Genomic DNA, 13,549 nt, shown 5'->3' with positions numbered 1-13,549 from the left:
GCTGCTCACTTCTTCCTGCAGCTTCTTCACCATCAGTTTGACACTGCAGCCAGAGCCCCGCTCCCACTAGCAAGGCCACTACTGTCCCCAGCCTCAGGGAGAAGTATCAGACAAGCCCTGCAGACAGAGACCTGAGCTGCAGCATCCTTCCTCTGGAGCTCTGTGTGGGTCAAAGTCTCTGCTGTCCACAGGGGCAGTTTCTGCACCCCATGATGACGATTGCATCATGTGGCTTGTCTCCACCATCACTACGTAGCCATCAGTGCAGGTTCTGGGCTCCCTTTACACCCTGCTGCAACAACTGCTGTAGCTTTACCTGCCTGCTGGGCTCTGTGAGCTGTGCTCCTACTCCTGGCTGTGGAGCTCGCCCACAAAACTAGCAATGTCTCTCTGAGCTTGTTCCGGCTTGAACTCCTCCATCTGGAATGTAGGGGCACACAACATTCCAGGTGCAAACTTCCTAGAGCCTTGTCAATGTATATTTTTATAAAACTGCCCACCCTGATGCAAGTGTGATCAGGAATGGGTTTTGTTGTTGACATTTTTTTATGACTACATAATTTTGGGAGGCCATTACTGTTACTAAATTATTCATAATTTCTAAATAGTGAACCTCCACCAGAAGTTCGTATCAGAGGCTACTGAGGTGAATTGTAAGGTAGGTGTCTATCCAAGGCGGAGTGCTATGTTTTCCGTGACTTTTGAAGGAGCTTTTTCAGCAGTTCTTCAAATCTGGGGATGGGTGGACTATTAATTTGTATTGCTAAATTTAATTTAATTCTCTCATTTCAACCCTCAGGGTTATCCATTGTTTTCCTTACCAGACATTTCAATTTTTCCTTTTATTGATGATGCCCCCTTATTATCTCTTAAGTTTCATAAGCACTCTCCTGTTGCTTGTGCCACTACATACAATGAGACTCCAGACTGATGGTATCTAAAAAGGTTTGTAACTTCTGAGCTTTCAGTTCTGCTATTGTGATCTCCCCACTAGCCAGCTCCCAACAGATCTGTCATCTTTCAAACTGTAGCTAAAATTTCCCAGCCTGCATCTTTTCATGTGTGTTGCAATTCCTTGCCCAGAAAAAAAAAAATCTTAAGTTTGGTTTATTATTTATTATTAATTTTAATAAATTTACATGCTTGTATATAAATTATTATTAAAATGATAAAATACACCTTTCATCAAATCTCAGTTTCCTCCTCTGTGACATGTCATTAGTTGCTTCTCTTTCTGAATGCGTTTAAAAGTCAGTGTCTCAGTTGAGCTTTGTGTATGTCTCTCTGTACAACCGTAGAACAGGCTTGCAGATAGAGTATTAAGCTCTTTGCTGGAGGTAATGTTCTGACCGAAGGGTACAATGGCAAACAGACAAGGGGGTGCTTTGACCCAAAATAGTATCTCAGACCCACGCTCTCGAAGTTTAGAGAAAGTATCTGGGGATTTTTCACGTCCAACAGAATACACTGGGTTTCTGTTACCTGTCTTAGGGAGTTAGCTGACAGGTGTATGGAATTTGAAGGGATTCTGAGCTTCCTTCTGGGTCAGGGAGAAAATAAGGATTAAAACTCACTGCAGCATAAGCTTCATTTTGTCCCCTCTCCCTTTTGTAAACTAAGCATACATCTTGTGCATTTAGAGTTATCTGTGCTCTAGCACTAGGTGAATTTTGAAAGCTTTGCCTAGAATTCCTTATATTCTGCACAGAGGGGAAAAAATCATCTTTAAACCCAGAGTAGCTGATGTTTTGTGACTTCGTGGGTTTTTTTTCCTCTGCAAGCATTTAGAGTGCAGTCAAAATGGGATTATTTGTGCTTATTTGGAGCTCCATCAAGTCATGGGAGGGATGATGAGGGTTGAAAGTTAGTTCTCAGAGAACCAAATGCAAGGTTAGCCTTATGCTCCTTCTGCTGCTGTTATCTACGTAACTGAGCTCTGTTGTCTTTTTGGTATTTTTAGTCTACAGGTTGGTCTATCCAGCTGGTTGAAGCAAATCAAGGAAGTAATGAAAACACAGTTGCTTTTTGCAATGCAGTTGAGAAGTAAGTATTGAAAAACCTTTATTCAGCCAACTATGACATGTCACTTATTTATATTACTTGGATTAGTTATCCCTGCGTATTGGGTTTGTCTGAGTTGGAGTTAATTTTCCCCATAGCAGCCTTTGTAGTGCTGTGCTTTGCATTGGTAGCTAGAAAGGTGTTGACAGAACACCAGTGTTTTGGCTGCTGCTGAGCAGTGCTCGCACAGCATCAAGGCTGTCTCTCTCCAACATTCACCCCTCAGAAGCAGGCTGGGGGTGGGCAAGATCTTGGGAGGGGACATAACCAGGACAGCTGACCCAAACTGACCAAAGGGATATTCCATACCATATGACGTCTGCTCAGCAATGTAAGCTAAGAGAGAGGAGAAGGAGGGGAGGGGAGCATTCATTATTACGATGTATGTCTTCTGAAGCAGCCACTGTGTGTACTGAAGCCCTGCTTCCCAGGAAGTGGCTGGACATCACCTGCTGATGAGAAGTAGAGAATAAATCTTTTGTTCTCCTTTGCTTCCGTGCATAGCTTTTGCTTTTATTAAACTACCTTTATCTTGACTTATGAGGGTTTTTTTCCATCTTATTTTCTACCCACACATTGTCCTGCTGAGGAGGGGAGTGATAGAATGGCTTAGTGGGCACCTGACATCCAGCCAAGGTGAACCCACCACACCCTGAACAATGCCATAATTCCAGTATCTACTTAAATATGGAAACGCTCCTTATTTTGGTTTAAAGATTAAAATCCACAAAGGAGCGTTAATTCCAAAAATATTTTCTCCCTTAGCTCTCTCATTTATCAGTGATAAGTACATTGAATTCTTCAGTGTTGATGGCTTGTGGTATGTGAAACTTAAGATCCATTTTTCTGCCATTGTCTTGGACAACATTAGTGTCTGCATAGCTCAGAGCATGAAAAAAGAAGTGGAGGAACTGACTGACTCTACATACTGTCGTGATGAAAAGTGAGACTTAGCAAGCGACAAAAACTCCTTTAATTATTGTTTACAGTTAGAGTTAATAGCATGGCTTAATGGGATAAACTTTTTCTTTCTTAATCTTCTTCAGAAAAGGAAATCGTGTCAAAATCCAAGAGCATGAAGACATACAAGTTTTTAGACCATCTGTGCAGATTCATTTTCCTTTGTAGATATTCACTGATCGCACTATCAAGTTGTTAGCACAAATGCATGCTTTTTCCCCCAGAAAAGTAGTCGGAAAATGGAATGCTGCTTTTTTTTTTTTTAAATTAGATTTTAATGAATTGACTGTATTAAAGGTCATCCAAGCCTGCTTCTCTAAAGAAAAAAAAATAATAAAAATCCAGTTTGATTTTGCCCTGAAATTAAGAGTGTATATATTACATATTCATACGGGGTGGATGGTCAGGTTCGAAACATACTCATTCACATACGTCTCAGTTCTCTTTTTTTTCCACAGTTCATCAGTCTGAACCGCAACCCAATTCTACTAACATCAGATGTATGAAGGCACATTCCACATGACAGGTTTTCCTCTCAGATATTCAGATTTTTTTAATGTCCAAACATTCTACATTTAACTTTGCACTTTAATTATAGGAAAAGCTTTCTATTGATTTTTTTTTTGTGAATAAATGAGTTTATTTACAGGGCTAAAAAGATTAATAGAACTGTGCCATTCCTGTTTTGCAGTAACTTTTCTAGTGTGCATCACTAGCAAATACTCTTAAAAAGAAAATAAGAACAGCCTTTGCTTTTCTTCTGTCAAATAAATGAGAAAGCATTCTTAGGACAAAATGTCACAGAAAAAAAAAAAAAAAGACTGAAACTTGTCATAAATTTGCAAATAACTAACATATTCAGTCTTGCCAAATGAGCATACTTCCAGTCCCCAAAGAATCTCAATACCTGGCAGTTTCATACATCAGAGGCAAGATGTATAATTCAAACTCTGTGTCATGCAGACTTGCACCTGCAGCATGTAGCTCAAATAGAAACCCATCATGTTTTTTATAGGTCATATTTGTACAGGTAGCGATCTATAATTGAAACATTTCATTGTACACAACTGTAAAGCAGTTTTCAAAATCCCTTTATCAGGTTACTTCTACAGTTATGGACATAGCTATAGAGAATGTTCATCCATGGGTGGCTTCAGAATACATCCTAAAGCGAGTTTGATACCAGAAGATGCCAAGCTGATAGTCTCAGGGTTCAATGCTGCAAAATGCAGAGTTACTCCGTCTCTGACTGACCTCAAGGCTGTGCTCTGCACCACAGAGAAATACATAGCATTGTGAAATGCTGTGACATAGCAAATCCTTATAAATGTTAGTACTTTCTGCACGTGCAGAGTTGTGGCAGCTCAGAAAACAAGTAGCACAAGACTTTTGTCATGTAGTGCTTGTGTAGTAATTCAGTTACGCCTTGGAAGACGTAACCTTTCAAAATTTTGTGATGAGCATGTTTCGCCCACCTGCTCAGGCCAGAAGCTCTTTAAATATATGAAAACAAGAGATGGCCATTAATGAGCAACGCTTTCTGGAACTGAGTGCATTTTTATCTGAAAAGCATAAAAAGTAAATTTCTGTCCCCACATTATCCTAAAATATAGATAGTGTGGGGGTAGGGAGGGAGATGAAGATCGCTTAGTTTTGAAATGACCGCCAGTAAGTTGAGGAGGTGATTCATGCCCCTTGTGTGTACATAACCCATTAACTTGATGCTGGAGAATAGGGTAGCAAAGTTTCCAGTCTTATTCAGTCTTTGGCCTTCTTACAGAAACAGGTTACAAGAGTGAATTTAGTGATAGGGGAAAGCTTTATGTGTACCTTGCTCACAGAGAAAATAGACTGACATCAACTACATAGGTCACCAAAGCAACCTCTGTAGTATGATTTTTTTACTATGAGTATAAATCTGTCTCATACTGGAGGTATTGTCAAGCCTTATTTCCTTCTACCCCACTGAAACATCGTGCCTCCTGGCTTTTCATTATAAGAATTGGTCTGCTTCATTGGATTATTAATTTTGGAAGCCGAGGCTCCTTTTTTTCCTTTTCGTGCTATAGAAATATATGGCATAAAAAAGTAGTTCATACTGTTGTTTAAGAGACTTGGGCGGCAGCCCTGAGGCAGGAGGTAACATGGTAATGAAGAACTTCATGCAAGAGAACTATGGCTCTCTGTAATCAGAGATGGTATAAATTGCTGCCAACTCAGAAGCTACAAAATGCTGCTTGAACTAACAAACAAAAAAAGAATGCAGTATGCTTAGTACAGGATGTCTGAGTTTAGCTACTAAAATATTCAGGACAATTAGTGAAATGTAAAGCTTCAGCTGGTACAATGTGTACCCTTACCTGCAGCTGCAAAGTGTATTTGCTTAAAAAGCAAGTTTAATCTCAGATGACAGACATAATACCTGTGACCAGTGTTCATTAGGAAACGGTACCTCAGGAGGAATTAGTTTCTGCAAGTCTTTGGTAATTGGAAGCAGGATGGGCAATATATTTTATAGGTAATGGTATATCAGAGGGACTCAATGACTGTACAGGTATCGCTCTCTACAGATATTTACATAAATACCCAGGGTTTTAGTAATGAGGATTTCAGATTGGATTCTAGAGCACTGTGAAAATAGGGACTTCTTAAGATTTTGCATAGAAAGCATGTTCCTGTATTCATTTTGATCAGCTGTCCTGGTCGCAGATGTCTGTGCACGTGCTCTTGGTTAGTTTTATGTTAAAACTCTGTTATTTAAGCACATATTTGAGCAACCTCATTTCTACTGCGCCCAGTGTACACTGAAGTCTGTGTTTAAACTCCTTTTGGCTTCACTGAGGCTAAGGTCAGTAGTGATTCTGTGAAGTTCATGAGGATTTTACTGATGGTTTTCCTATTAAGTAAAAGAAGTAGTTATATGTATGCTATGTGATATGTTGTTATCTCACTATGAAGACAAAGTTTCAGTTGCTGCCATCTTCCCCTCTGCACAAAATTTTATTCCTAACAGCTCTATATGTACTATTGTTATAGGCGTCTTGTAGAATTTTTGTTTTGATCTTACAAGAGAGCTGAAATGCATACCTGTTTAGAGATCATTTCATCGCATGTTCTTTTCAGAATAAGAAATGCCTACCCTGCTTTTGACTTGAAGACAAATACTGGGAAAATCTGGAGTGTCGCAGCAAGGTTCCCGGACCATATCCTTGGTGAATCAAAATTCAGAATTAGTGTTTGGACAGATTCTTCACCATATCCTCTGCTTCTTACGCAGCATGGTAAGTGAATGAAGTATCCATATCCTTCCACAGTTCAGTTCCATGGAGATGATAACGAAATACATTTGTTATCTGGAAAGATACTTGGAGAGCAAGTCTTATCTGAGTCTTGAGTGACTTTGATCCAGAAGAAATTTAAGCTTGTGCCTAACTTAAAGTGTAGGGATAGTCCCCATGTAGTCGTGGAACTTCTCACAGCCTTGACTCTGTTTCTGAATCCAAGACTTAAGAGTCTGCTGTCACTAAAACTCCTCTGCACCCGAGGTTAAGTATAGGTCAAGGAAAGTATATGTTGGTTATAAAATGAAAGGAGAAATTCCAAGTGGGTGGCAAGAAAGGGAGAATAATTAGGAATTGTAAGAGTTTTCCCACGGAGGTTATAGAGTTTCCATCCTTGGAATTCCGTTTTTAAGGTCTTACAGTATAAAACTCTGAACAAGCTGGTCTGAATTCAGTGTTGACTCTCCTTTGGGTAGGAGTCTGGACTAGATGGACCTACTCAGGTCCTTCCCAACTGAAATTATTCTGTCACTTGTGAGTGTTACAATCTGACACTACTCTTGTGCATCTTCTACCACTTCATCTGCGGCGAATGGGAGAATCTTTGATTCCAGACCTGGTAATTTTTACTTCTTAAACCACATATGCAAAAATTAAATAAATTAAATCTTCTTCCCCCTCTCTTCTTGTGCTGCTTCATTAAGTGATAGTCTTTTTTTTATTATTATTTAATAAATAATTTCTTCAGTTCTCAAGGAATTATTGGGCTGTAATAGGCTGAGTATTAGTTTGTTGGACAGGTTGAAAACTGAAAATCCAAAGCTCTACAGAATGTCAGTCAACATATATTTAACAAAAAATAAAAATCTTCATAAATAAGGTAGCCAAGACTTACACATTCATTCATACAAGATTGGTTGCTTGATTTGGGAGCATCTACATAGTTATTGGAAAGCCTAGGAAAGTGTTAGGTTATATCATCTAGAACCAATATTCTGTGGATTCCATGAGAGAAAGGGCTAAAGGTAGAATCATAGAATAGTTTGGGTTGGAAGGGACCTTTAAAGGTCATCTAGTCCAACCACTCTGCAATAAGCAGGGACATCTTCAACTAGATCAGATTGTTCAGAGCCCTGTCCAACCTGAACTTGAATGTTTCTAGGGATGGGGCATCTGCCACCTCTCTGGGCAACATGTTCCAGTGTTTCACCACCCTCACTGTAAAAACTTTCTTCCTTATATCTAGTCTAGATCTACCCTTTTTAGTTTAGAGACATTACCCCTCGTCCTATTGCGGCAGGTTCTGCTAAAAAGTTTGTCCCCATCTTTCTTGTAAGACCCTTTTAAGTACTTAAAAGCCACAACCAGGTCTCCCTGGAGCCTTCTCCAGACTGAAAAACTCCAACTCAGCCTGTGCTCATAGGAGAGGTGTTCCATTCTTCTGGTCATTTTTGTGGCCATCCTTTGGACCTGCTCCAAAAGATCCATGTTTTTCCAGGGCTTGAGGGCTCCAGAGCTGGACACAGTATTCCAGGTGGGGTTTCACGAGATGGAGCAGAGGGGGCGAATCACCTCCCTCGACCTGCTGGCCATGCTTCTTTTGATGCAGCCCAGGATACGGTTGGCTTGCAAGGCTGTGAGTGCACATTGTCGGCTCGTGTCCAGCTTTTCATCCACTAGTACCTCCAAGTCCTTCTCCTCAGGCTACTCTAAATCCCTTCATCCCCCAGCCTGTATTAATACCAGGGGTTGCCCGACCCGGCTGCAGGACCCTGCAGTTGTCATTGTTGAACCTCATGAGGTTGACACAGGCCCACTTCTTGAGCTTGTCCAGGTCCCTCTGGATGGCATCCCACCACCCAGGCATGTCAAATACATCACTCAGCTTGGTGTCATCTGCAAACTTGCTGAGGGTGCACTCAATCCCACTGTCTATGTCATTGATAAAGGTATTAAACAGTACTGGTCCCGATATGGACCCCGAGGGACAACACTTGTTGGTCTCCATCTAGATGTTGAGCCATTGCAGCCCTCTGGCTGCAACCATCCAACCAGTTCCTTATCCACTGAACTGTTTATCCATCAAATCCACCTATCTCTAATTTAGAGAGAAGGATCTCGTGGGGGACCATGTCAAAGGCCTTACAGCAGGCCACATGGACAACATCCGTAGCTCTTTCCTTGTCCAATGATGTAATCACTCCATCTTGGACCAGAAGGTAGTATTTCCAGTGCTTCTGTTAGCTAAGCAAGGGATCTACACTGAAGTTCCCTGTAATGCAAGTCTTAACTACTGGCAAATGCTTTATCATATAGCATCATTTATCCTACAGATTGTTCGATCTTCAGTCTGCTTAACTTACAAAATAGCTTTAGAAAGTACAGCTAAAACTGAAGCGAATATAAGACAGTCCCTATTCTAAACTTGCTTGCAGACTAAGTAAAGAATAAGATATAGTTAGAGTGGGGGGAGGGAGTACACTTTTTTGACCCATCTAATATAAAGAATTGTTCAGTCATGCAAAAAACATTTGCCAGAGTAAGGAAAGGAAAATGGGTCTACTGAGTGCAAATGAACAATACTAGCAAGTTTCAGATTTTTTGCAATGAATGACCTGAAAAAAGCACGTTACAATTATAATTCAAGATTCTGTGCCATTCTTCTTTTTTTGGTGGGTATAAATTTAGCAAACAGGAACTGCAGTTTACATTTCAAACGAGCTATGACGACTTGCTTAAAGCAGCGAGTTGTCAAAGGGCTAGATGTTTAAAACTAGTAAAACTGGTAGAAGAAGTTTAATTGAAGTGGCTTTCTGAGCAATTGCAAAGAAAATGAAAATTTTTGGAAGGAACTTTTGAATCCATTGATGCATTTCTTCCCCCCCCCCCCCCCCCCCCCCCCCCCCCCGGAGAAAACCAAACTAAAGCAAAAAACCAGGCTAGCTATGGTAACCAACTATGGTTTATTTCAGCTTTGTTTTTGTCGCAGACCCCTTCCCTAGAAATGTCAGATGTTTTCTGAAGGTTTTTTGGTATCAGATTCCCTTAGACTTCCCTGCAAAAATGATCTTGTATTTCTTGGGTCGTTCTAAAATAGTAGCAGAGCAACTCTGAGACATATTTGCTGGTATGAATTGGCTGATGTCAATGACTGGGTAATTCAGAGCACCATTAAATGTGATTGTTTGGTTAGGCTCAGTTTGAACCAGTTGTCTGAACCTGGACCAGTGTAAATTAGTCAACACACAAGTCTGGGTTATGAGTTTAGTTTCTGGGGATTTGTATTTGACTGTAGGTAGTTTGCATTTTTATACCAAAGCGTTCACTTACAGTTTCTAGTAAGAGCTCTTACAGCCTCTAATATCGGAGCAATAAAAAAAAAACCATGAACGAACAACTGAAAGGAAAATCTACTTTGGCTTTTCTGTTTTCAGCTACAGACAGTGAGATTGCCTGAGAGTTGTGGAGGATGTCCAGACTTTATTTTGCATTGTAAAACCATCTCAGTACGTTACATGAAGACTTTTCACTGAAGAGTCAGATCTTTTTCTGCTAGAGAGAGGTATCTCAAACTTGTGGCATCAGTGCTGGTGCAACATGCTCTGCATACCTGTAAAGACTAAACTCATCAGACATGTTTGTAATTTGACTGCCAGATTATGCAGCTATTTTTTTCCTTTTTTTGATCAGTTCTTCAAAAATGGGCAGAGAGGAAGTAGCACTGGAGAAAATTCTCAAAATGCTAATGTATTTCTGACTATATGTTATATTAAATAATATAATATATTACATAAATATTACATAAATAAATAAATATGTATATAAAATGCATATGATCATTAATTTACTTCTTGGTTATGGCTAAAAAGGTGTGCACAGGAGAAACAATAGCAAGTAAAATCCCGGAGCCTTCTTGTGTCAGAGTCAAGTTTTGCATCAAGTCATGTTTGCACATTGGAAATGTACCAAGATATTCATCAGGAAAAGGAGAAAAAAAAAATCAAGTTGCCATTTATTTGTTCCTATTTGCTTGGGAAAGTTGCTCAGGTCTTCATTCCAGCTCCCTAACAAATTGATAATTTCCTCTAAATGGACAAAGATTCTGTGACTTGTTGTAGAGTATTTGAAGCAAAATGAAAACAAAAAATAATCAGGTGTGGCTTGATCTAATTCCTCTTGATGGAGCTAGTCTGCAGCAGAAGTTAGGAATTACAAAGAAATTCTTATTTTCTTTGCTCAAGTATCTAGCCTGGAATTCTCTAGTAAGCTACTATTAATTTTTCTTGCTATCTTTATCTACAGCTGGCTGTATCACTCATGACTTAATTGTAGAGATCCTCCATTGCACAAATCAATACCCAGTCCAGGAGGAATGCCTTCTAAGTGTTTGCGGGTCTGATGAATTCTTACAAAAGTAAGTATCTCATGAAGAGACGGTATTGAGTATGCCTTGTGTAACATAAGCTGTGCATTTAATGCACTCTGCTTACATGCCATGTAAACAGAACCACAGGGAGAGTTAGAGTATTATGTTCCAAACACTTCATGTATAGTTTCTGAAACTCCCAGAACGTTGTGGTACCTAGGTTCTACAGAGGTGATGGTGTGCTCTAGTGCAAGGATTCAAATTCTGGCTCCTTCATATAAGCTTTTTGGAACCTTGAATAATTTGTTTAACTCCATTGCCTTTGTGTACTTTCTCATCCGTAATACAAGGATGTTGCTACTTCCAGTATCTCATAGGAGTGTTATAAGCATGAGGGGGGTATGCATATCCTCAAAAGGGAAAATCACCAAAGGGAAGAGAAAAACAGTATTATACAGCTGCATAGCAGGTGATTTTTCTTCATATCCAGTTGCAACTAGTAAAGTAAATGAAGTCAGCACCATGGTGCCGACTGCAAGTTGAAGTAAAACACATTATACATACAAACAAGTCTTTCTGAATGTATGTAGTCTACAAGTAAGGAAGTAAGTGCTCTGATCTGCGTTCATTCAAATAAACGTGGAGGTTGAAAGCACTACTGGACTCAGCTAGTTGTTTCTTGCCCTCTGGCAGCTTAAATTCAGCTGTGAGCATAAGTGAGCAGATTTTGTGTTGAAGCAGCTAAAGTGCAGACGCTTGTTGTCAGCGGTGCTGTAGGGACGGTGACTTTCAGCAGAAGGGGAGAAGTTGGCAGTTCTCTGTGGTAACGTGTTAAGCTGGCACTGCAGGGATCAGCTCATCTGTTAGATAAGTGTTAGATAAAATAGTATACATCTATAATTGAAAGGGAAATTTTTAGCAGCAGTCATATTTGTAGCATAGCGTAAAGATTACCTGAACTAGCCCAGAGCAAGTCAGCTTGATTAATGGAAGTAATGTAGTTGTGAGAGCAAGTGTCACGTTGTGTAAATTAGCTTTGCTCTCTATCCAGCTTGGACACTTCTGCTCTTACACAGGTACACAGGTCAAATGTTCAGATGTTTATGGTGAATTATGCTTTGCAACTAAAGATGGAGACTTCAGCGTTTCTAAGCCCACTCTTCACTTCTTCAAATCTCCGTAAAGCAGGAGCTGGTACAGCAGAGCACTGTGTGAAGCATTGCAGCACTAGAGCCACCGAGCAGAGAATCAGGTCATACATAGATCCGTTAATTACATAAGAAGGCCAGGGCTTTTTTTTTTTTTTTTTTTTTTTTTCATTTTATTTTCAAGACTCTCTTCTCATTTCAAACTAATTGCTAAAGAAAATGGAAATAATGAGTCATTGTATGGAGGGTGAGCTCAGTGCGTTTCAGCACAGTGTACAGTATGTTCTAAACAGTTTTATTCTCACTGTTGAGAAGAACGCGTCAATAGTGGACTGTTTAAATTCCTGCACTTGCAGAATCTCTGCACGTCTCATTAGCAGTGAAACAAGGTCAATAATGTTCTCAGCTTTTTTGCTTTGCTCCTTCACTGTCATGCAGAAAGCACTGAGCTGCACTTCTGGCCTCGGCAGCTTGTAATTCTATACTGTGGCGTACTTTCAGCTCCCTTTCTTCTACCTCCTCATCAGAGTCCTGTATCTGAAATTTAAAACCCCAGACCATAGTGATCCCCTGGGTAGCTTAACACGGCCTGTGGAGTTGCCTCAGGGTAAAATTTTTCCTATGTTTGGGCTATCTTTTAGTGCAAATTGGTTTCCTCGTGATGTTGCTAACAGAGTGATTTGATGTACTTGTGCAGAGTTCTTCCCCAGAAGAGTATTTGGAAATTGTTCAGGGATAAATTCCAGTAGAAGTTCCCCAAGTTATGAGACAGCAGAGGGAATAAATACTTTGATGCTCCTGCTTTATTGTAATCCAGAAAAATTTAAAGTGAAGCCAAAACGGTGACATGATGAATTGTTCTCAGACCAGAGTGGTTTAGTGAACCAGACAACTTTGTGACGATTTGTCAAAAGCTTTCATTTACTATTATATTGGACTGTATTAATGAGCACTTCATCCTGCCTCCTGCAGAAGCACCTCAAAGACTTGATGGTTTCTGGAATCCATTTAGCTTTGTATGAGATGGGGAAAGAAACACTGTGCTAATGACCATTACACTCAGCACCACAAGATTTCATCATCCATTATTCCCTTCCTATGGAGATATCCTTGAGCACACATCCTATCTGACTCACAAGTAGAATATCAGATTTCAAATATTCAAATTAAAAAAGAAAAAAAAAAAAACCAAACCAGAAAGCTGCGTATAGGCTGGAGGTCAGAGCATAACTAATAGAGCCATCTGTGAAATACTTACCTGGGATCTCATTTTGTTTACTGATCAGGAATCCTGTCCTTGTCTCAACCTGCAGGCTTTCTTTTTCTTCCTACATTTCCTTTTCTCTCAAGTTTTTTCTTATAGCGCCTGTGGAAGCTGTCAGGATTCATTGCCACCTCGTCCCTGCCCCCTCTGTCATTGTAAGGTGTACGTTAGTTACTTTCCCAGTTGATTTGCTGCAGTTCCTTTTCTAGATGTTCATTGTAAGTGCATCTGGAGGCAGAACCCTGTCTGAAAGACAGAGACTCCTTGAAAGAAAAGGAGTTAAAACCCATATTTGTGTCATCAATTTTTACCACTATTCGTGGAAGTTTCTGATTTTCATACGTATCCACGGACCCTCCTTCTCTGGGTTTCCCAGCTGTGGGTGTGCTCTCCACTCCCTTGCGCTTGTTCTGTTCATGATCATCTTTTATTTCTTGGAGGGCCATCTGTTCCTGAAAATCCTTTGCTT

At 40.0% G+C, this 13,549-nt stretch overlaps 1 protein-coding gene across 3 annotated transcripts in view; it reads left to right on the top strand.

The window, feature by feature from the left end:
- Window positions 1–13,549, top strand: part of PIK3C2G (phosphatidylinositol-4-phosphate 3-kinase catalytic subunit type 2 gamma) — a 287,677-nt gene that overhangs the window by 83,142 nt on the left and 190,986 nt on the right. For all 3 annotated transcript variants that reach the window (XM_054225048.1, XM_054225029.1, XM_054225038.1), the window contains exons 3-5: window positions 1,961–2,043; window positions 6,145–6,302; window positions 10,605–10,716. In XM_054225048.1, the coding sequence (XP_054081023.1) occupies window positions 1,961–2,043; window positions 6,145–6,302; window positions 10,605–10,716 (353 nt within the window). The remainder of the gene's footprint in view (window positions 1–1,960; window positions 2,044–6,144; window positions 6,303–10,604; window positions 10,717–13,549) is intronic.

The sequence above is a fragment of the Rissa tridactyla genome, chromosome 1 (assembly GCF_028500815.1).
Source record: "Rissa tridactyla isolate bRisTri1 chromosome 1, bRisTri1.patW.cur.20221130, whole genome shotgun sequence".
Classification (NCBI taxonomy): domain Eukaryota; kingdom Metazoa; phylum Chordata; class Aves; order Charadriiformes; family Laridae; genus Rissa; species Rissa tridactyla.
The sequence above is the reverse complement of the archived record's forward strand: the minus strand, read 5'-3'. Positions and strand labels throughout refer to the sequence as shown.